The sequence below is a fragment of the Calliphora vicina genome, chromosome 2 (assembly GCF_958450345.1).
Source record: "Calliphora vicina chromosome 2, idCalVici1.1, whole genome shotgun sequence".
NCBI classification, from domain to species: Eukaryota; Metazoa; Arthropoda; class Insecta; order Diptera; family Calliphoridae; genus Calliphora; species Calliphora vicina.
The window spans coordinates 57,550,533-57,578,529 of NC_088781.1; the positions used below are offsets into that span (position 1 = coordinate 57,550,533).

The window sequence follows — 27,997 nt, forward strand, 5'->3', positions numbered from 1 at the left end:
ACTCAGAGAGTTCTCGACCGATGTTGTTGAAAAATTGTGTCTGAGTTACTATCCAATAGAGCTAACCTTGGTGCAAATTTCATCCCGATCGGAAGACATCGATTTCAAAAGTTGGTTCACTTGACATGAAATCCCCCATATATATAGCTACAAAATGTGTTACCGATAACAAAATTTTCGTATATAAAGACATAATTTGTTATCGATAACAAAATTTTCTATAAAACAGAAAACTAATTTGTTATCGATAATAAAATTTTCTACAAACAGAAAGAATTTGTTATTGATAAAAAAAATTTTCTTTATATAGAGAAAAATTTTTGTTATCGATTACAAATTTTGTCTCTATATAAAAATATTTTATTATCGATAACAAATTCTTTCTCTATTTAGAGAAAATTTTGTTTATATTCTCTATATATGTATATTCACTTTATTATCGATAACCAGAAAAAGAATTTGTTATCGATAACAAAAATATTTTTTGTAGAGATAATTTTTTTATCGATTTTTATTATCGCTAAATTTTGTTCAAGTTCTGCAAAAAAATCAATTTTAATCGTTTATCTATTTAATACTTACGTTAAAACAGGGTCCCCTTAATTCTCGTAAATCGATTGACCTAAATAAATCACATAACACCAGTTCCTCCACAGAGGGACATGCGCCATTGGATGGTTCGAATATTAAACTCAATACATCTAAAATCTACATCACAAATAAAGTCAAATTAAGTTTAATATTAATTTATTCAATTCACATAATAAATAGCGAATAAGTTTTCAGAAACCTACCTGTGGAAATTGTTCCATTTCCATTTCTAGCACTCTCATGGACGGTTTGGGTGTTGTCATTTCCTGGCCCATGCACATTTCATACAGCAGATGGCCAAAACAAATGATATCAACATTTTCGATGTCTGTTGTAGAACGTGACCACATAACTGCATTAATGCGCGACGATAGCCCCAGCAAGCCATTTTCCAGACCAGATAATCTGTATGCAAAGAATGAACAAAAAATATGAAAAATGTTAACAATGTTGGCCATTGTTCTCTAAAGTAGCTCAATTACAAAAGTTTATCCTTTTCATTTCTACTGAGAAACTGTGTTTTCCAACCCTGTCGCCTCCCCCAATATTTCGATATTCTGAGCAAATGTTTGCATGTGTGTTGTTTCCAACTTTTAATTATGCTATTGTTTGAAATTAACAACAATTTTTTTGTTTATAAATATGGATGTATGCATTTGAATTCGTATTTGTAGCATGTATGTATATGTATGCCTTTATCTTAATTTTATTACGAATTGTTTGTTTGTTTTTAGCCTTGTTAACATGTGGCATTACAATACATTCATCCACATTCATATTCATATATGTACTTAACAACAGCAGAAACTTGCTTGCTACTTGCAACACGATGACTGCTCATAATAATGTGACAGTTAAAATGTGGAACGAGCGTATAATTATGACAATTATTTGAATTAAGAAAATATGAACAAAAGTAACGACTATGCGAAACGAAACGTGACATCCAATTTCATGGATGTACATAAATATATTTGCATGTAAACAAGGACGTTATGAATACTATACATACATACTGATATATAACAAAGACGTGTCCTTAAATTGGTTATTAAAAAATTACAATTAATTTTATAAATAACAAAAAGTATACATTGCGAAATGGTTGTCAATTTCATAAATATTTAAAATGTGCTACAACTTTTGGGATAACTATTACGATGCCACATTCTTAAAAGTACACAAAGGAATCAATTTTATAGTATTTTTACACCAATAATCGGCATTTTACTCAAACGCAACATGAACGACAATAAAACTCTTAACAAATAGTTAAAAATAAACTCAATTACAGGCCCTACAGTTGTCTTAGTCCTTTGGCGCCTTTATACAGGAAATTATTTTGTTGTCTGAATTTCTTATTAAATCTGAATATTGAGGGAACAATCTGCTTTATTTTACAATCTTTTAACATTTGGAAAACACAACTTTAAAAACTGTGATAAACAACTTTTTTGACACCAAAAGTTCCTATCGCTCGGAGAGGGCGATTTGAGGCTACTTACTGGATTATTTGCTGGACACTGTGGTCTTAGGTACCACCAATTTACTTTAGGTTATAGTGATACAAAACATTAGTGCCGTGAGAGCGAAGTGGCTCGAAAGGGCCCCTGGTAATTACCTTCATACGTAGTGTGAATTTGTTATGCTAGGTATACACGTTACGATAAGTCGTACGATAAATCGTATAAGTATGAAATTAGTAAAGTGTATCATGTTGTCGTACTAACGAAGTATGAAAATCAAAAAATTTTGATTTTTGTGATATTTTTATTACTTGTCATTTTTTTAAAGGAAATAGTACGATTTGTAGTAACGTCTATCACAAAATCGTACTTTAACTCATACTACGATTAGTACGACAAATAGTATCGTGTATACCCAGCATTATGATGAAGTTTAGGGCTTCACAAAATAATAATAATAATTTCTAACTACTTCAAACATATTGAATTCATTTCTTGGATTATTTATTCTTTATTGAGTAAATTCCTTATTAAAGCACTCAAGTTTTCTATAATTCAAATCCATTAGAATATAGCTTAACTTCAATTCAAATCTATTACAAATCTAAAACAGACAATTTTTTTCAATGCATTTTAAAAACAATACAAAAACAAATTGAATGTAGAATATATATTTTAATTCAATTCATATTAGATTTGAATTAACAAAATTTTAATCATTCAAAAGTTGAATGAATTTTGTTATGAATTAATTTAACGATGAATGAATTCTATTTAAATAAAAGCCTTTTAATAGAGTTAAAGGATTACATATATGCTGGGAATGGATTTACGGAATGAATGGCTGATATTTTTGAACTCCCAATTAAGATTTTAGTGAATTAGTTAAGCTCTGTTAGAACTTCCAATTTTGGAATACATTTAAATGAGAGTCTGTGCTTTTAGAATGAAACATAGATTTTTGGATAAAAAATTATATTTTTTTTCAACGTAGTCTCCTTTGAGCTCTATGTACTTTATTCAAAATTGTTATCCCTTACAAAAAATAAGATTTGTCGAGGTCATCAAAATAGGTATTTTTTGTGAGATGATTTCATCATTGGAGTCAAATCTCTTTTCGCCGAGACATTTCTTCAGGTTTGGAAACAAGCAATAGTTACTCGGTGCTAAATCCGGAGAATATGGCGGATAAGGGAGCATTTCGTAGCTTAATTCATGGATTTCTGGATTCATGGAAACTGCACGTGCACCCGATTGTTAACAAAAGCGACAGGCAACTTGCTTTCTCATGCGCAACTGATCATTCAAAATTGAAACCACTGAACCATGTGAGATGCCTATTGCTTCCACAATCTCTCGCACTGTGTATCTCCGATCGTCCAACTCCATATCGTATCGAATTTTTTTAATAGTTTCGGGTGTGGAGACCTCAACTGGGCGTCCAGAACGTTCAGCATCTTTCGTGCTTGTACGGCCACAACGAAATTCAGTAAACCACTTTTTACCATTAAAAATGATGGTGCAGAGTTTTTTTCCGCAAAAAATAATTCTTAGTCCCCATCCATACTGTGAAATATTTGCTGCAAAACATTTGAGTTTGTTGATGAAAGGGGAAAGAGGAATGGAAAAGGGTACTCTGTTTCATGTACATGAAGTTTTTGTTGAGTATGTCATCTACATTTATTCGTTCATATTCGTTCTGTACAGAAATGTCAAAAACTGAAAAGCAAAAACTTCATAGTGTGGATACGAATGCAGTTTCAAAAGAGAATTTAAAAATGTTTTGCAGCAAATGTTTCACAGTGTGGACCGGGACTTAATGAGCAGACGAAATTCACTTTTTTCCAATTTCTCCTGAAACACAAACTGAATGACGCAGCTTATTCAAATTTTGACAGGAGTCAACTGACAGATATGCCTGTTGAAAGGAGCAGTGTTTTGAATTGAAGAAAAATTTACATTTTTAAAGCTACATATTTTGTAATGAATTTGAATTAAAGAAAATTTGAATGATTCAATAAGGAATTAATTCTATAAAGAATGAATTCATTAACGGAATGATTAAGAGATACAATTTAATTTGATTTTGAAACTTTGAGTTCAAAGCACCTAACATAAATATTAGTTATGAATTTATTAACGATTTAAACGGAATAATATTACATTTGATTGTAAAGATAACACTGCGGAACAGATATTTTGGTGCCCGAGATTTGAACTACGTTTTGTACAAGTTGATGAACCCTCATTACTATGTTATACTTGTTTTTTTCAAGTCAGCTCGTCGAAATATCGCTGTTTTTATATTTTCATTGAATACCCTATTTTTTGGTGTTTTTCTTCAAAATTTTGAATAATGCAGCTAAAAATGTGAAATTTTTTAGCATGAGACTAGTCTACGTAAACATATGCTTCTTTTGATTATAATAATTCTAATGGATGTTTTGGCATATTTGTCTGATCTTTCAGGAAAGTTGAAATTTGAGTCTTTTAGCTTTATCCTTAATAAAATTAAGCATTATGAAAATTTTAAATAAAAATTTAGCACTGAACATTCAATTCATTATAATGAACATAGTTTTTAATTAAAATGACAAATTAGTTAAATTTAATGAAATTTTTGGATAATATCCCGAAATTTTACATCCTAAAAAACTATTTTTTATAAATAAATTTTTAGGTAGTCATTTTTAATAATTATTTCTTAATAATAATATAAATACTTCAATTGACTTTGGAAAATATTGCGAATTTTGTATTTACGTGATTATAGCGTTTTTGGTAAAAATATAATAAAAACAATTAATTAACACTAGTATTTTATAGAAAAACATATAGGTTTATTTCTACATTATATATCCGGGAATTGTCTAAGTTGCGAATTTGAATACCAAAGTAAGTAAAATACAATTGGAGAACAGTGTATGTAATTGATTTTCGCTGATCTTTTAACATATATTCGCCCCAAATGTAAGAAAACATATTAGGATCTTAACACAGCATCTCATCTCTCACTAGCCATAATGAAATAATATAACAAGAGGAATTATATTTATAAAAAAAAAATGTTTAAATAAATCTTTAGTTTATGTATAATCTTGCAGGTGTAAAACATTCAAGTTACGAACATTTGTATATTTTTTTTTAATATGAAAAACATATGAAAAATATTGTAAAACTTTGAGTTATATGCCAAATAGTTTGGTATATTTTCAGGGAATTTTCAATATTTTTATATAAATTAGTTTATTGATATGTTTTTATTGTATATAGTGAACAAATTTTGAACCCTTTTAGCATAGGTCAAACTTATTAGAATGAAACTGAAAAAAGTTAATTTTCAACATCCTTGCGATATGACCAATAAATCCGGAAATTTAGGTAAACAAAATTGATATCGAAGAAAAGATAATTTTGTGTAGAATACCAGTACAAAAATAAATTTTTAATTTTAGTCTCCATTTATGACATAATCAAACAAAAAGAGAAAAAATACAGAATAACCAAAAAATTAAAACCGCAATATCTTAAAAACAAGAGCTGATCAAAAAAAACAAAAGATAGTTTTGACTATGAAATGTTCCATACATGTTTTATCAAAAACATTTTCTGTGACACCAAATGAAAATGTCAATTTTGTTCCTCTGTGTAATCTATTTTTTTGCTATATAACTTGACATTCAAGTTACCTAGGAGGAAGTCAATTTACCTTACAGTGATTACAAAGATTCAAAGAAGTCATATATATGCCAAGGCAATTTACGAGTCAATTACCTCTGCATTTTTGACTCACTAATTAAGTGTTTATTTAAACATGTAGATGTTCTTGAATAAAGATAATTTACCCCTGATAGTCAAAGTGATGGTTCCATATAAATCCTAAGGCGAAATGAAGAACAATTTATATTGATCATAACTGTGACAATTTACTTTCCAACATGTTACATCTCGTGGGTAACAAACTACTTACTAAAATTAAATGTAAAAAGTTTAAATTTACTACATTCCTGATTACTTGGGGACACTAAAGTCACAAATGATTCTACGCTAGACTACCTGTGATGTGTAAAGTAGCCAATTGAATTATATTGAGATATGCAATTTAATCTTTGTTAACCTTTTTAATGTCTTCTTTAGGCCTGATTACATACATCAATATTCTTCCGGCTCGGTTGCTATTAAAAATCGAGGAAATCGGCCCACAAATGGCTGAGATATAAGGAAAACACCGAGACAACCTAATTTTTTGGGATATTTTTGATCTATATCTAGATTACTAAGTCATTAATATGGATATCTAATGATAGATATTTTAAAGTCCATTACAAAAGTGCCAATTGAATTATATTAAGATATGCAATTTAATCTTTGTTAACCTTTTTAATGTCTTCTTTAGGCCTGATTACATACATCAATATATCGGGAATTCTTCCGGCTCGGTTGCTATTTAAAATCGAGGAAATCGGCCCACAAATGGCTGAGATATAAGGAAAACACCGGGATAACCTACATTTTTAGGATATTTTTGATCTATATCTAGATTACTAAGTCATTAATATGGACAATATGGATATCTAATGATAGATATTTTAAAGTCCATTACAACGATGTATATAAGGCTATAGTAATTTGGACCTACAATGGAACCCAACATATTTTTTAAAAAAAAATAAAAAATTTTAAAAAATTAAAAAAAGCAATTTTGAAAAAAAGTTTTCAAAAAAAAAAATTATATATAAAAAAATTTTAAAATAAATTTTTAAAATTTTTTTTAAATTTTGTTAACCTGAAAACTTTTAAAAGGTGAATTTTTAAGTTTAATTTGGCGAATGGTACAGCCTCTTAGCACTCTTACTTGTTTTAATATCTCATTTGAAAACTATTTTTATTACCAAAACATCCCTTGGAAATTGTAAAAAGTTCAAAACTCTTCATGTTTGTTCGCCACCTTTTATCCCTGACTGTATTCATATCAAGCTATATTTAATATGCATTTGAGCTGAGTAAGCAAAAAATTGTATTGTATAATTTTGCAAGCCATTCATAAGTAATGTTACAACTAGTGGCATACTTTTAGGTGAATTAGAGTGCAACAAGAATGGGTTGTTATTGATGTTATTGTTGTTGTTTTCATCTGACTATATTCAGCATTTTACTATTTTTTAACAATAACTTTTCCCTTTATTTATCTCTCAAGAAAAAATATGTAACATTGTAGAAACCAACATTAAATTTTCAAACACCCACTCCTCAAACTTACGCAATCAGTAAAGCTACGAGGGTTATATGATGTGATTGTTTAAGTAAGTTGAAATTCTATTAAAAACATACTTGTGGTAGTATATAAAGTAGTTAGGAGTCATTATCCTTAGCATTGTATTAAATATGAAGTAAATTATATTCTTCTAAATAGCTTCCAATCTTAGTGTCTGTCGGTACTTCAAATACCAGCAGATAGCGTTTAAATTCTGATAATCATATTGAATACATGTTTATATATCTCTACTCACACATCCCTTGCACAGTACAAACAATTATATTTAAATTCTATTGTAATAGATGCTTTCCCTTTTGAGAATGTAAATATTTTTCTATACAAATTTCGTATTGCATAAAATATTCAATTTTCTAAGAACTTTTGTTTGAGCTGAAAAGGATAAAACTCACCTTAAAGCATAAAAATAAAACTGTATTTTTAATGTAAAAATAGTAAAACTATTTTTCACAAAATTACTTTTTAATTGAAATGCACTGGTAAATAAAAATATACTACAGGTATTTTACCACATACCATAACGTTTTTATTGCGATATAAAATCTTGTTTGCCTACTTTTAGGCTTTAAAAAATTAAAATTATTGTTGCATAGTTACTACTTATTCATTATTCAAATTACCTTGCAGCACCGTTTTGTAAAATTACATTTCCACTATGCAAATGACCATGCAATGGAAAACCACGTTCTTTGAGAAAGATCAATGCCTCCAAGATTTGTCTGCCCAAACGTTGTACTTGCGTGACTGGTAAACCAGTTGGTTTTCGCGTGTATTTACGTGACCAAGGTTCATTCCATTGGGCCTATAACATGAAATTGAGAAAGTAATAAAAAACATGAGTAATATTTATTAATTATTGAGTCAAAATACCAACACAAAAATGCTTTTTAATTACTGCAAACATTAAAAATAATCTTTGAATCAACACATTTGCAATTAAAATTTTTATTTATTTATTCTCGTGCTTTATTGTTTGTTTTTTTTTTGTTATTTTTCTCTTTTAATTGCAAAAAAATTAACTATAAAATTAATGGTTTATGGCTTCTTTGTTGGAGAATGGGGAGCTATAGAAGCCATTAAAAGAAATTGTGAAAAAATAAAAATGTAAATACATATTTTACCAAAAGTTTAAAATATTTGGAATTTCTAAAGGGTCTTCCAATTCGGAACTTTAACTGTTGATTGTGGCCATATTATTGAAGGTACTTATGTCGTATTGGCTGTAATTTATTCCGTTGTTTTGCAAATTACCATGCCCAGATATGCGTTCAACAAGAAATGGAAATTATAAAATTGCTTTATCAAAATGAGTGTTTTGTTCTGACCCTAATTTTCATACAAACATCATCTTCATCTTTACATTCCCAAATGCCTGGATATTAGGATATTGTTACGTTTTAACCTTTTCAAAACGCTGGTTTATTTCCTTTAAATAAACCGGATACTTTTGATTGCAAATAAAAGCCGTTTAGTAGTTTGAAAATTGTAACAACTCTTTATTTCTTTAAAATGTACAACAACAACAGAGTTAAATAGCCACTCAATGTTTTTTATACACGTTTATAAATTCTCAGAATTACAGACACAATTTATAATGTACACGAATTTACTTTGAAAACACAACACACTTTAAGGCACTTAGATGATGTTTATTCGAAAAGCGTCTCTGATAAACTCACTCACGATTGCAACCTCTGCCACCATTTATAACACTGCATTACCATCTAGAAAGCTCTTTAACTGCCTAGAGGTTTATAATATATACGCCATCTGTGGTGTACTTTCTACAATGTTTTTTAACTGAACATTCGAAATCGAATACAGCGTTGGCAACTTACGATCAAATCAACTAAAAGCTTTTATTTAATAATGCCCACAGATATGTTACAGTTTTACAGCACTATTATTTGAAAGCATTATGCTACTTTTAAATCAGCCGTTAAAATCGTTATATTTGAATTCAAGTACAATTTCGTAACAATATCTTAGGTTAAAAAATAGACTCAAGGGCTCTAAATTTGCGTGTTCTGCAGACTTAAATTACAGTGAATATCCTAAACTTTGAGATCAACCTTTTACAGCTACCTTTACTATGGCACCACTTGGATTATTTCATTCCGCGGAGTGTTTCAGATCGATAATCGCGTTCCCTAATACCTACTTATTCACAATATGATCAAATGTTCTAGTTCATAGGTAAGGGTTTCTTTTTCATCTTTTCAGATTCTATATTTCTCAATGTCAGATAACTCAAGGGTGGGTGGCCTGTTTCAGTTTCGAAAGTCCGCCAATCACCCTTCTTACAGTTGTTCTGGTTAGTTGTGGACTATTGATTATATTCTTCTAGGAATATTAAAGCTTTCAACTACCAGTATCGGAAAACTTAATTTAAGGTTCTTCTTTTTAAACATTTGAAAGGTTGAAATGTTTCTCACAACAACCTGAGGCTCAAAAATGATCTCTTCTTTAAACTAAAGGATATTTAATTACTTAGACGAAATTTATAAGTTAAAGGTCATACTAATCAAAGGCATATATCTCAGTTATTATTCATCCTACAAGATTAGGAGAGATTACAAAACTTTCAGGGAATAACATTTTCTATACATTGGATCCAGATAATTTGTGGGTATCATATCACTCAAAGATCCGTCAAGTTTCTTGTAAAAAATAGCAACAAGTGTAAAAAAAACTATTTACCGCTATTTAATTGTTAGTGGTTGATGACAGAATGAGCCATATATGCTGTAAGTTTGGAATATATTAACCAAATGTAATAAAACTTCTTTATCGATGGATTTTCCAATTCAAATATCTTCAAATATCAGCGATCTTCCATCTTGCACAACTAGAGATGCTAATGTGGACTGATTTTTGAAAATCCCATGGTTCGGGATTTGGTAAATTTCGGGATTTTCGGGAAATCTAAAATCCCGAAAATTTTAAGAAAGAAACGTACAATTGAAAGTAAATTTTTTCTTTAGCAATTAATTTTTATTAGTCACTAAAAAGCATACTATTGCATCTATGGTTTCATCTGCCATTCTGGAACGAATTTTGTTTCCGACATATGCTGCTGCCGAAAAACATCTTTCACATTGGCAAAACCGTTTGCAAATACTTATAACAAATCTGCAAATCCTCTTGTTCCTTCAGAAGTAAAATGATCTATTTGATCATTATAACTTGGTTCCGTTATTGTTATTTTGGGTTTTTTACATTTATTAATAATATCTTTTAGCCTTTGAGCAATCGAAATATTTTCATTTTGTTCGAGCACCTCATCTGAGATAAAATAAATTTCGTTTGATGAGGATTTAAATTTAGTTTTGTTAGATAACTTACAAAAAAAATGTGAAGAATTTATTTTCCAGAGCCCCACTCAAGGAAAACCAAAAAGACCGCTTTCCTTTATTAACTATGTTGTAGCAGGAGTTGAGCTTAACTACTTTGCTGAACATCACTTTGCGATATTCGGGCATGTAGAATATCAAAATGCATGAAAAAGGCACACAAAGATTACAATTTCCCCTATTTATTTATGAAAAACGGGATTTGGAAAATCACGGAATTTAAAATTAAAAAATCCCGGGCCTCGGGATTTAAGAAATCCTGAAAACCCCGGGATACTCGGGAACGGGATTCCCCGTTTGGCATCTCTATGCACAACGAATACTGGATAGCTCTTTTGGAATAAAAGGAATGGAGATGGTAGAAAATAAATATTGCAAATCAGACAGATAACACAGTGCAACACAAAAAAAAAATAACCATATACGGACACCACTACGTGATAAAATACCAAAAAAGACCCAAAGTCATGCACTTTTTTATGGGCACCCAAAGATTTGGGGCCTCGGTGTTATTTTTGCAAAAAAGTGATAATTTTCTCAGGCTTATATCTTGCAAACAGTTCGGAATTTTGATTTACTCTCTGAGGCAAAGTTGTAGCGCTTATTATGAAGAATTGCAAACATATAAAATCAACAAAAACTTCATCTTCAAGATCGAAATTCCAAAAAACTTTAAAAAATGAATTTTTTTTTACCACTGTTCAGGTACTGCTACCTATGTACCTGAACAGTGGTAAAAATTCAAGGAAACAATCAACTACAAAAATGTATCTAAGATCTCAATAAACAACTTTCTGGAACACATAAATATCCTAGGAATGATTCTTAACACCGTTTAGTAAGAAAAAGCTAAAGGAATTATGTGTTTCCTTAGTGGTGTCCGTATATGGTTATATTTCCATGACTCAAAAAATTACACAGAGGGTCATTTTAAGAAAAAATCAATTCTTGCTTTCGGAATAGGTTACTTTGTGAACCAATTCGACAGACCTATGAATAGTCGTATAGACCACAATGCTGGCCATGAACATACGACTTTCAGTCATGACTTAAAGCCATGGGTTTTTTTACTGGCCAATTGTGACGGCGAACAAACAGGCACGTTTTCTGTTTTTCATGGCTTTGTTGATGATGAAGGTGACGATTGAGATGCCAAAAAAGGCAACATTTTATATTTCTACAATATTAATTTATTCAAAGTATTGCTAGCTATGACCTTTTCCAACATATGGTTTCCGAGCTAAAATAACTGCTAATCTTTTACGGCCAAGATCGAAAAAAGCTAATATCCCAAATCAAGTAAATGTTTCAAAGTGTAGCGAATACCAGAGAGGGCGTGCTGCATAGATCGAAACAAATAGTAATCGGAAGAGGCAAGGTCTGAACTATAAAGCTGGTGAGGCGAAACTTCACAACCACTTTATTCTAAATACATTTTAACAGGTATTGCAACATATGGCCGAGCGTTGTCATGATGGAATATTACGATTTCATGGCTGACCAGACAATTACAGGTTTCCTGTGATTGTCTGGTCAGATTTCAGTAACTCATAATAGATAGGACCCTTTTGCTTCCACCAAATACAGAGAATTATATTAGCGTCATGGATATTTGGCTTTTTTACTGGTCAATTGTGACGGCGAACAAAAAGGTACGTTTTCTGTTTTTCATGGCTTTTTTTGTAATATTTTGCTTTCCTTATTAGTTGTTGATGATGAAGATGAAGATTGTGATGCCAAAAAAGGCAACATTTTATATTTCTACAATATAAATTTATTTCTAGACCTTTTACTACATATTGATTCCGAGCTAAAATAACTGCTCATCTTTTGACGCCAAGAGCGAATAAAGCTAATATTCCAAATCAAGCCAATGTTCCAAAGTAAAGCGTATCCCAGAGAGAGCGTGCTGCATAGATCGAAACAAATAGTAATCGGAAGAGGCAAGGTCTGGACTATAAAGCTGGTGAGGCGAAACTTTACAACCACTTCATTCTAAATACTTTTTAACAGGTATTGCAACATGTGGCCGAGTGTTGTCATGATGGAATTTTACGATTACATGGCTGTGCATTTTTCGGGCAATGCTGGTTTCAAATGAATCAGTTGTGTTCGGTACAGGTTTCCTGTGATTGTCTGGTCAGATTTCAGTAACTCATAATAGATAGGACCCTTTTGCTTCCACAAAATACAGAGAATTATATTAGCGTCATGGATATTTGGCGATGTCGATCCGGATGATTGGCCGGGCTTCAAATATGATTTCTTATTCTTCGGGTTATTGAAGTGGATCCATTTTTCATCTCATGTTATGATTCGGTGCAAAAATTATTTTCTTTTATAGCTCTCAAACATCTTTTCGGACATGCAAAATAGTCTTTCAAGGCCTCTCTGCTTCAATTCGTATGATACTCAATTTCCCTGCTTTTGGTTGAATCCTGCTGTTCGCACACGTTCTAAAATTGCTGCTTGAGCAGCTCCTAATGATTTTGAAAGCTCTTGTTTAGTTTGATAACAATCTTCATGGACTAATGCCTCTAAATTATTGGTCTTCAAAATTAGTTTGGCGGCCCTGTGCGAACTTTGGCTTCCGTGTCAAAATCACCACTTTTGAACCGAAACCAATGGAACACATTCACCATAAGCTTTGGTGAGAAATTTTCAAATTAAAGAAGTAAAGCAAAACTTCCCGCATATGACGCTTTGTTGGCAGAAAATTCGACATTTTCAACAATGTTTAATAATTAACATTTTTAAGTCATACACCCAATAAGTATTAACAAAGATCAGTTAAGATTATTATGGAAACATTATGATATTATTTAACTCACCTTATATATTAAATCCTTAAGACTACCCCTTGAATTAAAAGGTGTCACCAAACAGGCATAGTTGCCTGAATTGGTGTGCAAAAAGCCCAAATCCAAAACGGGATAGATATAAGGATGATGCAAGGAACCCAAAAGTTCCATTAACATATTGCGAGGACTTTCGTTTGGCGACAGATCTTCAAATGCGACACAGTCAGGAGGCAGGGTTAATAAAGTCATTAAACGATCGGTGCGGACCTGCAATAAAGAAACAGAAATACATTTAAAACCTTGAATATTATAAACGAAAAAGTGAAAACACTTACCGAAGCATCGGTTACTAGGAACCAATTTTTGCCATGTCTCGAACCGATTTCATCTAAATGAGCAATTACTTCATATCTACCATTCGTTTGTTGTATCCACTCCTGTGTGGCATTGAGAGCCTTCTCTCGGGCGGCTCTTTCACGCGGCGACCGCTCAACGATGCCATTGCCACTGTCTAAAGCGGAATATTGATATTTGATATTGGGTCTGGAAGTGGAATGTAATGGAATTATTAGTTTTAAAGTTCAACAACTAGAATGATTTAAACTAAAACTCTAATTTAAAAACTATGTTAAGAGGATTTAAAGGTATAATAAGAACTACTACTGCCTGGCTACGTTTGGAATGAAATAATTTCAAATTTAAATTTAATTTTAAATAATATGTATTACTAACCTACATTGTTAATTTCATTATAATTGTCTACTCGTTAAAATGTGTGTGGGTGTGTATTTTTTACTTTCTAAAAATACAAGTTAAATATTACAATATATACATACAAACTTACGAATACGAATACATTCATCCAAATGTAGTAAATTTTCCAAATGTCTAGTTTTGTTACACTGTGTAGGTAGGTAGGTATGTGTGTTTTTGTTTCTTGTTTGTGTTTGTAAGAGAAAGAGTACAAAAAAGGATAATGGCTAAGAAGGACACTTGTGTCATTTAACTAAAGAACTGCATGTTTAAGTTTAGAAAAATCTCATGAATAATTATTTTATGACAAGAAAATGCTAATGCTATGACGAGTACTACGACTAAAATGCAAAATGAATCCTTTCAGTTTTTGTTTCAATTTCAGTTTCAGTTACATTTCCATTTCAGAGCATTGAATTGTTTTTGTTTTTGTTACTTTTTCTTTTATTTTGTTCTAAAAATTCACAAATATAATAGAACAAAAAATAGAACTACGAACAAATTGTGTCATTTATTGTATTAAATCTTTTATTACAACGAAACGTCTTAGCGAAAAATTTTGTTGTTGGAAAGTTTTAATAAGATTCTTATTGAATTTTCTAAACCATTAATTTTATACAGATATTGTTGCCAACCGACTAGAAAATTCTATTGTTAAAAGACAGGATGTGCTTTTGTTGCTGAAATTGCATTAGATCAAAATAAAATCGAGAGGAAATTGCAAAATTCGTTGGAAAACAAAAATTAGTTTATTTTTGAATACTTAAAGGTCATCATCAAATTGGTTAGAAAATACTTTATATTTACATCAAGCGAACAGAGAAAACATGGTCATTGCTACAATTTGTAATTTGTTGCCAATAGACAAGTCAATTTCAAAATTTATGTTTTTCGTTTCGTGTGTTCAAATAACCAAATAATAAACAAATGTTTAAAACAAAAAGCATTTCAAAATCTTTTGTTTTTAAATATTCATAAATCTAAATAAGCACCAAAGCCCCAAAAATTCAAGCACTTGAAAATTTTTTGGAATTTGACTTGAATGCAAATATAATTATGCTTTAAACTTGAAAAATATTTGAAAAAATTAAATATTTTTCAAACAAAAAACATATGGCTTGAATTTATATGTATGTATTTCCTTTTTACTGGAGAAAGCTATTGATATAAAGTGTAATAATCAAGTTTAATTCAAGCCTTAAATTAAAGTTGTATTCAAGGCTTGAATTAAACTAAAAGTATATGTTTGTGGCAATAATTTATATGATGAATAATTACATTATAATATGTTGCTCTTTTAGGATAACCATAATAATATAGTTGCAGCAGTCATATGAATTATTACAGTGGTTATACTATTGTTGAATAACTTTTAATCATGTTTTAAAAAAGCCTGTGATCATATTACATAAATAAATACACGTAGATCTAGAAAAAAAAGTAAGAAAGTATGGTCGGTCAAGCCCGACCATAAATTTTAATAGCAAAAACATTTTTCTTTTAAAATTTCAATAATTTATATTTTTAAGTGATTTTTGGAAGTGGGCCTTATATGGGAGCTATGACCAATTATAGACCGATCACCATGAAATTAGGTCGTGTGATTTATGTCTACATGAAAGTTTACTATGTTGAATTTTGTGAGTATACCAACATTTTTAAGCGATTTATGCACGTTAAAGTGATTTTCGGAAGCGGGTCTATATGGGAGCTATGACTAATTATGGACGGATCGTAACAAAATTTGGTGACATGCATTTTGTATATATAAAACTTATTTGGAGCAAAATTTGTGTAGATACATAGGTAAATTAAACATTTATGACCGATAAAGTCCAATTTCGAGGGGACATTTGTATGCTAGGTGAAATAATGGACCGATTTCAGCCAGTTTCAATAGACTTGGTCCTTGGGCCGAAAAAGTAATATGTACCAAATTTGATCGAAATATCTTCAAAATTGCGACCTGTACTCTGCGCACATGGTTTACATGGACAGCCAGCCAGCCAGCCAGCCGGCCAGCCAACCAGACGGACGGACGGACATCGTTTAATCGACTCAGAAAGTGATTCTAAGTCGATTGGTATACTTTAAGGTGGGTGTTAGACTAATATTTTTGGGCGTTACAAACATCTGCACAAACGCATAATACCCTCCCCACTATGGTGGTGTAGGGTATAACAAGTAAGAAAGTATGGTCGGTAAAGCCCGACCATATAATACCCTACACTAAGTAAAAGAGCAAAAACATTTTTCTTTTAAAATTTCAATAATTTATATTTTTGAGTGATTTTCGGAAGTGGGCCTTATATGGGGGCTATGACCATTTATGGACCGATCACCATAAAATTAGGTCGTGTGATTGATGTCTATATGAAAGTTATTTATGTTGAGTTTTGTGTATATACCAACATTATTAAGTGATTTAAGCACGTTAAAGTGATTTTCGGAAGCGGGTCTATATGGGAGCTATGACTAATTACCGATAAAGTCCAATTTCAGAAGGACATTTGTATGGGGGCTAGGTGAAATAATGGCTTCGTCCTTGGGTCGAAAAAATTATATGTACCAAATTTATCTTCAAAATTGCGACCTGTACTCTGCGCACAAGTTTTACATGGACAGCCAACAAGACAGCCTGACGGACGGACGGACATCGTTTAATCGACTCAGAAAGTGATTCTAAGTCGATCGGTATACTTTAAGGTGGGTGTTAGACTAATATTTTTGGGCGTTACACACATGGATGTATGACTTAAAAATGTGGGATTTACAATAGACTATGAATTGGAGGCATTACTCCATTAAGATTGGTGTAAAACTCAACAAAATCATTGGGAGCTCAATCAGCAATTTCAAAATGTTTTCAAGCAGCAGTATTCACCCAAAACCATGCGAATTGAAGCCGAGAGACTTTGAAAGACGATTTCGCATGTCCGAAATACTGCTTTAATGCTATAAGAGCTGTTGAAATCTGAGGAAACCTATACGGAATGTAACTGATTCGTTAGAAGCGAGCATTGGCCGATAAACGCCCAGAATATGCGGACAGACATGATACTGTAATATTCCATTATGACATTGATCGGCCACATGTTGCAATACCTGTTAAAATGTATTTAGAATGAAGTGGTTGATAAGTTTTGCCTCACGCTCTTTATAGTCCACACCAGATAAGGATATTATAATTTTGGGGAATTCCAGGTCACTTTCAATACTGCTGTTGTGCTGATAATTATGTAAGTCAAAGTCGGACTGATTTTGTTTGTCATAAAGTGGAGTGTTATTTTGGTTAGCGTACTGAAGAAGACTTTTATAGTTTGCAATAAGAAACATTTAATATTTCGTAATTTTTAAAATCACCTTCGTTAATTTTTTTAATCAGCCCTTGAATTTATAAATAAATCATTCATTCTATTTGTATAAATTTTTCCAAAAGTTTTCCATTATTATGTTGTAAGTTAACGATTTTTGAAAAATAATTACATCAGACGTATGATTAATATTAATTAAGAGTTTACAAATTCTTATACATTTTAATTGAATTACGGTAATAATCAATTGTAAAACTGTTCATACATAGGTTTTTGAGACGCTTTTCGATAATATTCTAAATTATTCCAAATGATGTATTCCAAATCATTCAAACTTCCCGGATTTTATCGAACTTTCAAAGAATTTCCATAAATTTTTCGAAAATATCTGTTGTTTTAGAGTGACATCTACTGACTTAGGTACCAATAGAAGAAAGAAATATCGAAAAGTACCATTAGATCCACTTTTGTAGAATCTAATTCATTTCGGATTATATGTGTCTAATTCCATGATTCTAGATTCATTCAATTATTGTAGAGGAATAAAAAAATACTAATTGTGCTCTCTTTATGGCACCTTAATATCTTTAAGTATTCTATCCTTAATTCTTACTTCACTCAGAAGCAGATCAGCTAACTTTTCGACGTCGATATGTTAAATGATTTAAAATTGCAAAAGAAGTACCATTGGGAGGAAAGTTATTAATTTCTCCTTTCACTTCAGAACATCCGTCCAGTTTAAATTAAAAAATGTAAAATTACTCCATTTTGGCGAATATAATACAGACATGAATCGTTTAATTTTCTTGAATTTTCTCAAGAAAAACATAATTTAAATAGTACCAAACTGTTTTCCCGGATTTGGATCAATCTAACCCTTCGCTCTCGAGTTCCTAATAACAACCTGTTAGTTTATTTTCGTATGAGTGGTGAAATCAATAACTTTAACAAACTTCGTTTTACAATTTCGGATAACATGTATTTATCTCCCGTTTTTAGCCCTTTCTTGTACTTTTTTTTTTACAAAAATTTACCAAATATGATACAAGTTTTATCATAGTGGGATGTCATAACATGTCCATGTCAATTTCTATGAAAATAGGCCAAAAAATAAATACAATTTTTACACCTTAGAAGTTCGAATTTCCAAAAAGTACCAAATTCGTATTTGGTATTTTTCGAGATATAAAGAATACGATTTAAAGTTTATTTCTATATTTGTTGATTTAAAAGATACTTCAGTTGCCGAAAAAAGTACCAAAGTATAGTTTTACCCGTTTTCTCCCTAAAATGGTTTTGAATTTCAAAAAAGTACCAGAGATCTGTTGCTTATTTTTAAGTAGATGAAAACGGTACCGTGAAATAACTCCCAAATGAAACTAACTTTTTGTTGGGAGTTATTTCATAATGCAATAACTCCCACCGATTTCTTAATCTGGTGCGAAATGAAAATCGGCTTTCTGAAATATTATAAAACCTTTCTGCAATGCAAAAAACTTTTCTGAGCGAAGCCAGTTTTTGATACACCCCAGAGGAGAAAACCTTAGCGACCGGCCGTAGGCCGGTAATGCAAAAAAAATTTTCTGAGTGAAGCCAGTTTTTGACACATCCCAGAGGAGTAAAACTTTGCGCTACATCATAGGCTCGCAATGCAAAAATTGTTTGGTAAGCGAAGAATAATTTCACTTCTGAAGTTTCTTTTTTTAGATTACATAAAGGAATTGCTTCGGATTGGGAATTATTTCATTGAGAGTTATTTCGCTTTTTTGGGAATAATATTTTTAAAATTATGAAACCGCCGATTAAGCTACGTTTCCGCATACACCGTAATCGGCACCGAAAACGAAATTCCATACATTTGCACCGAAAAAATGTTCTGAAACGAATCTGTGTATGCGGAAATGTAGCTTTATTGGGAATAATTTCATTTTACCCTTTGGTAGTTATTTCATTTTTCAAGTTTGGGAATTATTTCATTTTTGATGGGAACTATTTCGTAGGGAGTTATTTCACTGGGAGTTATTTCATTTAGGAGCTATTTCACGGTACCGATGAAAACTTCGAATTTCCAAAAATATCTTCTTAGGGGATATACACATAGGCAGAGGGGAACCTGTAAGGCCTATATATGTGGGGGATTTCATGTCAATTGAACCAACTTTTGAAATCGATGTCTTCGATCGGGATGAAAGGTTAGTCTTATTGGATAATGCAGAAACAATTTTTCAACAAGATCGGTCAAGAAAAACAGGTGCTTTTTCTTATCCATGTAGCTTAGGTCTTTTCTTTGAAGACCTTTTTGGGTGCTTAGTGGGATGCGAGTGGGGAATCTACTAAATAAATGTTTTGTAACTCAAGACATACAATCAAAAACTTTTTTATTTTTTATTTCAAAATGGACAATTTTTTATTTATTTATTTTGCTCAAAAGAAGGCTTACCCCTTATATTTTGTGTTTTTTAGTTAAATCGGGGTTTGAACTTTTCGTATGATATATTATTTTTTCTTAATCAAGCAAATTTGTTCCCCTATAAAAGTAGTATAGAAGCAAGATTTAACCGAAAATGTATTTAAAACTTTTACACAATATAAATACTAAAATCTTTAAAAGTTTTTACAACATTTACTTAATGTCTTTCAAGTACTCAAATGAACAGAACATTTTCATTTCTATAAAAAACTATTTCGAGTAGAAACCATACATTTATTTCTCAAAGGTGCACTCAAAAATAATATGTGCTCGTTGGTAAGTAGTTAGTAGGCCTTCGGAAAACAATATTTTACTATCTAGTATAACAATTTCATAAATACAATAAATATCTGTTTGTATGTGTTATCCCTGCTGTATCTGTGTGAGTATATTGTATAATAAGATTTGCTTTTATTTACTTAAAGCACAATTCTCGTAAGCATTAAATATTCATTTGAAAACTAATACTTCTTATGTGAATATCGTCTAAATTCATAAATACTCGGTGTCTCTGTGTCACTGTGATATGTTTTGTTTGCATTTAGATTTCAATATCCATAATATTGTTTTAGTAGTAACTATTAGAAATACACACATATGGATATCTATTTTGTATTTTGTAAATGTAATTGCTTTTGTGTCGGTATGTGTAATTGTAAATGTTCATAACTGCTAAATGTCTAGTAAATAGAAATACATGCAAAAACATCATTTAAAAAACGAAGGCAATCTTAATGGGTCCTTACAATTTTTTTGGTGGAAGTATAAAACTTGAAAATATGCTTTGGGAAAAGAAAAACCAGTGCCACAATGCACCAGAAACCAAGAAGTAATCGAATAGCATGATTAATTCATACGAAACACTCTTAAAAGAGTGGATCAAATTAATAAAAAGTATTTAACGAAAAGCCCTTCTTTAATCCTGACTATGCATTAATTCCCACATCCACATTTATTCCACTGTTATTGAACCAAATCAGTGGTCGGTACAATTAGAAAACTCAGGACATTAGTGAGGTATTGTAATGTTGCATATAATGATTTTCTGATACAAATTTTGTATCAGAATCAAACAGTTTGATGTAGAGCTATATTCGGCTCTGCCGAATCTTATATACCCTTCACCAAATTATATTTTAAAATGCAAATTTTAAATATTTTTAGGTAACCAAAATTATTTTTTTTCTTAAAAAAAAAATTTTCGATTTTATTTTTTTTCAAATTTTTTTTTAATTTTTTTGAATTTATTAATGAAAAAAAAAAATTTATGATAAAAAAATTAGTTTGGTAAAAAAAAATTCGGGTTAAAAAATATTTTTCCCGATTTTGACCCATTGTAGGTCCAAATTACTATAGCCTTATATAGATCGTTACAATGGAATTTAAAATATATATCTTTAGATATCCATATTGTCTATATTAATGATTTAGTAATCCAGATATAGATAAAAAATAGGCCAAAAATCGAGGTTGTCCCGGTTTTTTCCATATATCTCAGCCATTTGTGGCCCGATTTTATCGATTTTAAACAGCAACCGAGCCGGGAGAATTCCCGATATATTGATGTATCATTCATGTTTGTAAGTTATTTGAAGGCTACTTCAAATAACTGATTTCTACATATATTTCATATTTCAACATAGACAGATAGACGGACATGGCTATATTGACTTCGCTATCTATAACAATTCAGAATATATAATGTAGAAATGAAAAATGTAGAAATTGCAAACGGAATGACAAACTTATATAAACCCCTATCACTCATTGTGAAGGGGTCTTCACTAATGAATTGAATAAAAATAAAGTGTGTTTTAGTTGTTGTGAAAGCTCTTTTCATCCTGACATCTTACATATAATGAAGCAAAAACATTATTTGCAATAGACTAGTTCTAAATTCATATTTATTGTACATAGACAAATATGTAAATACAATTATGCTATTAAAATTAGTAAACGTTTCTTCAGTCTTTTGGAAAATTCCCTGTATTTTATAAGTTATCATATATTACTGACATGTGGAGAAAACACATGCTGCAAGCAAGAAAGAGCTGTCATTCTATTCCGAAGAATTTCTGATGATATACCCTATATTTTGTCTTCTAAAATCACTGGAAAGGATGTTGTACTATTATATACGGAGGATCATTGACCTAATCAATGGTCGACACTAATAATCACCAGAGGACGAACTATATCGGTTATTTACTTGTAAACGACATGAATGTCAACGAAGTTAATACAAATTGTCAAATAACAGACATAAAACACTATAAACAACTGGTCAGTTATCCACATGTTATCATAATTCTTGGTCCATATTCTCTTTACGCCGACCACTGATCTAAACCCAATAATTTGTAATTGTAAAACGAAATTGTAAAAAAAAGAATTTAACAGTAGCAGCTGATTTTTTATCAACTCTACTGCTAATTTTTCGTCCCCCAGTCTTGGTGAAAATATGTAAATAGAATATTTTGTCACAAGTATTTGCAAATGAATCGTATGTTGTGTATTTACAGTTCTATTTGAAATGTAAACATTTGTTTGCACAGTTGGAAATTTAAACTGTTCCCCAGATAATCGCTGCAAAACCAGTAACAGATGGTTGGTTGGCACTGTTGGGATTGTGTATTTATGAATAATACACGAAATAACAAATTATTTAATTGCAGAAAACGTAATTGAAAAACTTAAATGTTTTTTTTTCTTTTCTATATTAGTTAATGTAGAAGAGCTCGCAGGGGTATTTTGTTTAGAAGAAGTTGAATAAAATTTAATTTTAGTTTTATAAATTTGAAAAAAAAACAACTATTGTAAGTTATATTTGTATCAAAGACTGATAAAAGGTAATATTTGTATAACTTTACCACCCCTTCTTTAAACTGACTCAGAATCACTTTCTGAATCGATTTAACGATGTCCATCCAGATATCTGGTTGTCTGTAGCGACATGTCGCACAGAGGGATGGCTTCATACATTTTTGTGCAAAACTTATAAGAAGTGGTCGTAGAGCATTGAAATTTGGCACTGAGATTTATATGGACTAAATTAAGAAAAAAAAAATAAATTTTATCAAAACGCCCACTGCCCATACAATTCAAATTTATTTTTTCGCATAAAATCCAAGTAAAAGCCTAGAAATTTGGTACATACATTTTTTGAAACAAAGATAGCACGCATGCTAAGTTTTATTAAAATCGGCCATGTCCACCGCATACCGCCCATGCAATCCAAATGCAATAAATGTTTGTGCAAAAATTGTAAGGAGTGGTCGTAGAGCATTGAAATTTGGCACCGAGATTTATATGGACTAAATTAAGAAAAGAAATTAAATTTTATCAATATCGTCCACGCCCAACGCCCACTGCCCATACAATCCAAATTGATTTTTTCGCATAAAATTGTTGATATCCAAGCAAAAGTCTTGGAGTTTGGTACATACATTTATTGAAACAAAGCAAGAACGCATGCCGAGTTTCAATAAAATCGGTCACTCCCACCGCCCACGAAACCTATACAAAAACAAGAATTTTTTGGATATTTCGTTTTTTATTTGACAAAAAATGTTAAGTTTTCATCCTGTTCCGAAAACTTCCGAGAACTAATTCTTTTTGTAATCGAAACAAGGCACTCCCACCTTTCATTTTATTAAAACAACAGCTTGGGAGAAAGTGGGGCTACATTATTTTTTTTCATGGAAAATCAAAAATAAAATAATTTTTAGAGGCTTATAGATATGGCCATATCTTCTTAACGATTTATGATATCCCCATAATTGTTTGTATTTATGGAGAAATGCTATATTTTTCAAATATGTTAAAAGTAAATTGTATTATCAGGAAAGTTATACATATATAAACCACTGACTTGCTTGAAAATATAAGTAAATTTTCGCTTAACACTATTTCATGGACTTTACTTCAATTTTTTAAAAATAAAATACAATTTTTCTAAAAACTGTAAATGCATATTTCATCTTTAAACATTTCTCTACAAAACTGCATCATTTGATTTTTGAAATTGATAGTTTGAAAAATAGGCGTTTTGACACAAAACTCCCTCTGTGTGTAGGTGTGTTAACCTTCTGTTCATACCACAGGTCGTAATTTTGATTATATCAAAGTTTTCCAGGTGTATAGAACAAAATACTAAAGTGAAAAAAATGTGAATCCCAAAAAAAACTTTTAAAAAATCCCAAAAAATGGGATTTAAAAATGCGAGATTTTTTCAAAATTTAAGCGTTTATTTCGAAACACTTGTACAATATATATTTAATCAAAGTATTTGAACTGCTCATCTTTTGAGGCCAAGAACGAATGAAAGCCAATATCGGATACTCTGTTCCAAAGTTAAGCGTATCCCAGAGAGAGCATTCTGGATCTATCGAAACAAATGGTATTCGGGCGGGGCAAGGTCTGGACTATAAGGCGGGTGAGAAAAAACTTCCCAACCACTTCTTTCGAAATACTTTTTATCAAGTACTTATTACAACATGTGACAGAGCGTTGTCATGATGAAATATTACAGTTTCATGTCTGTCCGCATATTCTGTGCATTTTTCGACCAATGATCGCTTCTAACGAATCAGTTGCATGATGGTATGGCCAGATCATTACTTTAGCGCCATGGATATTTGGCTTTGGTGTCGATTTGGCTGGTTTGCCGGGCTTCAGGTACGATTTCTTATGCTTCGGGTTATCATAATGATTTGGTGCAAAAATTGTTTTCTTTTATAACGTTCAATCAGTATTTCAGACATAGAAAACCGCTTTTCAAGGTCTCTCAGCTTCAATTCGTATGGTAACCAATTTCCCAGCTTTTGTATAAATCCAGCTGCTTGCAAAAATTGTTAAATTACTGATTGAGTAGCTCCCAATGATTTTCCAAGCTATTGTTGAGTCAAACGATTTCTCATCACGGATAAAAATGATTAGTTAGAAAGTGTCAACTAATGTTTGTCTATCAGTGAGCTTAAGTTAAATAGAACATTGCTAAACAATTTTCACAATTGATATTTAGTAGTAGTAATCGTCGATAATTGACATTAAATTTAATATTTAAATAACTTCTTATTATTGTAGCAAAAGTTCTAAATATGTTATGTAAACAAGCTACATATTTACCGATGAAGTTCCACTAAAGTAGTATATTTTCTGGATGTTGTTATGCTGCATATATTTTTTCATTAAATAAACTATGTGGCTGTTATTGAGAAATTCTCTCATACATGCTAAATATGTTTGTTACAATAAACATCTATAAGTTAAAATACTGACAAACTAAAAAGGCATTATGGTTTCCATAAGTATAAACTTCCGTTTTAGTTTGCACATAAACAGGAACACACTTACACACTCATACATACATATATACACATTTACATACATAGACGCACTTATACTCCTACTCTACACAGCCAAATACATACTGTGTATATTAAGGTGGCCCCGTTTGGATGGAGGAAAAACAACCCAGAAGTTCTAGGAGACTGTTCCGAACTAGTGATTTTACCTATTATTTAGGGTGACAACTAGTTACATAAGTAGTTACAATGTGACTGTCTTATTGCTGATCCAAAGTAGTCAATGCATTGGATTCATATACAGGTTACATAGAGTCAGTTACATTACTAGCTACGTAACTGGTTACTTGATCTATGTAGCTATGTAGACTAATTATTTTGAAATGCATGGGTGTAAACTGACCTCTAATAGTCAGTTAAAAAGACATCTCATAGACATTCACGTTATATCTTTTTTCTGGGTAATAAACCGGTTTCATTTTATAATAATTCAATTTAAAGAAAATCGGATATTGGAATGATGAAACAAGAATTTGAATTGAACGCCAAGGAGAGAGAGCGTAAGTCACAAGACGGTTCTATCATCGAGATCGCTCAGTTCGCATGCTTGAAACTATTGCTACTGTAACTGCTGTCATACAATTTGATTCTACAGTTTCCATAAGCAGCTTATCTGCTAAAATGGTAATGGTAAAAATGGTTTACAGACAGTAAATTTTGTTCTTTGATAAAGAAAAGTAACACTCAGGCATTAACGCCTATATATTAATTGTGCTATGCTTTAAACACATAAGGCCTTATTTATAAACAATTTTTAAATTTAAACAAAGTTTTAAAATCAATTTCGTATGGAAATTTTGCTTTAAAACATTGTTTAAATTTAAATTTAGACAACTAACTAGACTATAGCAGGCTACCGACCACAATCTATCAAAACTAAAATACACATGATTATATGAAGACGATTCTTTTTATGCCATCACAGCTACACGACCACCGTTGCACAGTGGTTTAACATTTTTTTTTTTGGAATTAATTCAGTATTTTGGGAACTATTGGAGATATTGTTACGACATTTCACATGGTTTGAGCTGACGTATTTTCGAGTTGATTTACGTTTGTTCTTCCTAGCGCTAATGGGGGCCAGTACGTAGCCCCTCAAAGTTGGTATCCTCGGGTCTCAATTTTTTTAAAAAAATCGCCAAAAATCCATTTATGATCCGAATGAGCTGAAATTTTAAATATAAATAGTCCTTGAGAAGATCTACAAAAAATACGCTTACAAGTGTAGGTGGATCAATACTTTGCCTTTTTAGAATTTTTTACTCAAACCGAATTTTTTTTTTAAATTGACCAATTTTGAATAGGACTACGGGGTGATAGTCCGCTTAAGTGAGCCAAATTTTTCTATAAATGCTTTTGCATTAAGTTATCTTTCCGGATCATATAAAAATTCTATATAGCCCAGAAGAATTTCTACAAAAGAAAAAATATATGGGCTTTTTTGGGAAAAAACTTAAAAAATTCGGCCCTTTTTACAGGTTCCAAATTTGGATTCTTATCGGGAGGAGATAACTGCTAGCAACTTGATTTTATTTTATTTAGAATTTTATCGCCAATACAGCTGATGTTTTAAAAATAAATTTCGACCATCCGTATACCCGCCATATCTAAAAAACCATAAAAAGATTGAGCAAAATTTAAAAAAATAAATTAATAAAACTGAATATCTTTTCATTTATTAGAGATAACCTACACTTGTAAGCGTATTTTTGTAGATCTTCTCAAGGACTATTTACACTTAAAATTTCAGCTCATTCGGATCATAAATGGATTTTTGGCGATTTTTAAAAATTGAGACCCGAGGTGACAAACTTTGAGGGGCTACTTACTGGCCCCCATTAGCTTTAGGATGCTGAACAAACGTAAATCAACTGGAAAACACCTCAGCTCAAACCACTGAACTATCTCCAATAGTTCCCAAGATACTGAATTATTTCTAAAAAAAAGTTTCTAAACCACTGTGCGTTGCCTTAGTCATCTTAAGCTGTCTATTTTCGTGGGCAACGATGAACAATATGTATCGATATATCAAACTTCAATATCAGCTGGTTGCGATGTTGCTGTCTTTTTCATAACAATTAAGTAGCTGACTACAGGGCGAAGATTGCTGCAAACTGCACTTGTAGTCGTGTAGCCTGCCGTAGTCTATGCCTTTAAAGCATTTCTTTCTTTAAAAAGGTGATCGATTGGAGAAGGATAGGTGGTGAAAGGAGAGGAAATCTGTTTTTGTTAGACAACTCCGCAAATACTATAAGTTGCAACGCCGTTTAAAAAATTCTAGATTGAATTTCGAAAAATGGATAAAACCGCTTCGTTGAAATTATATGAGGATTATAAGGTATTAATTTAAACTAATTGGTAGAATCTATGCGAAAGCGGACAGAAAACAGCACTTTTCAGATTTCCCATCTCCGATTTTAATGAAATTTGCACAGTGATTACATCGTACTACAAAAAGAGAAAAAAATCATTAGACACGAACCGGATGATATACGTAGGAAATTATAAATTAAATGGAGAAAAATTGCGTTTTCAGTTTATCATTTCGTGATCCTCTGTCCTTTTTAAAGAAGTACATTTTTCCAAAAAAAAAATTTAAAAATAC

General features: G+C 31.2%; 1 protein-coding gene across 1 annotated transcript in view; it reads right to left on the bottom strand.

Moving 5' to 3' along the window:
• The window catches only part of Slob (Slowpoke binding protein), a 158,679-nt gene that overhangs the window by 24,587 nt on the left and 106,095 nt on the right, over nt 1–27,997 (bottom strand). The window contains exons 6-10 of the mRNA XM_065501827.1: nt 13,822–14,029; nt 13,517–13,753; nt 7,953–8,134; nt 795–996; nt 583–708 (exon numbers count right to left, since the gene is read on the bottom strand). Of these exons, the coding sequence (XP_065357899.1) occupies nt 583–708; nt 795–996; nt 7,953–8,134; nt 13,517–13,753; nt 13,822–14,029 (955 nt within the window). The remainder of the gene's footprint in view (nt 1–582; nt 709–794; nt 997–7,952; nt 8,135–13,516; nt 13,754–13,821; nt 14,030–27,997) is intronic.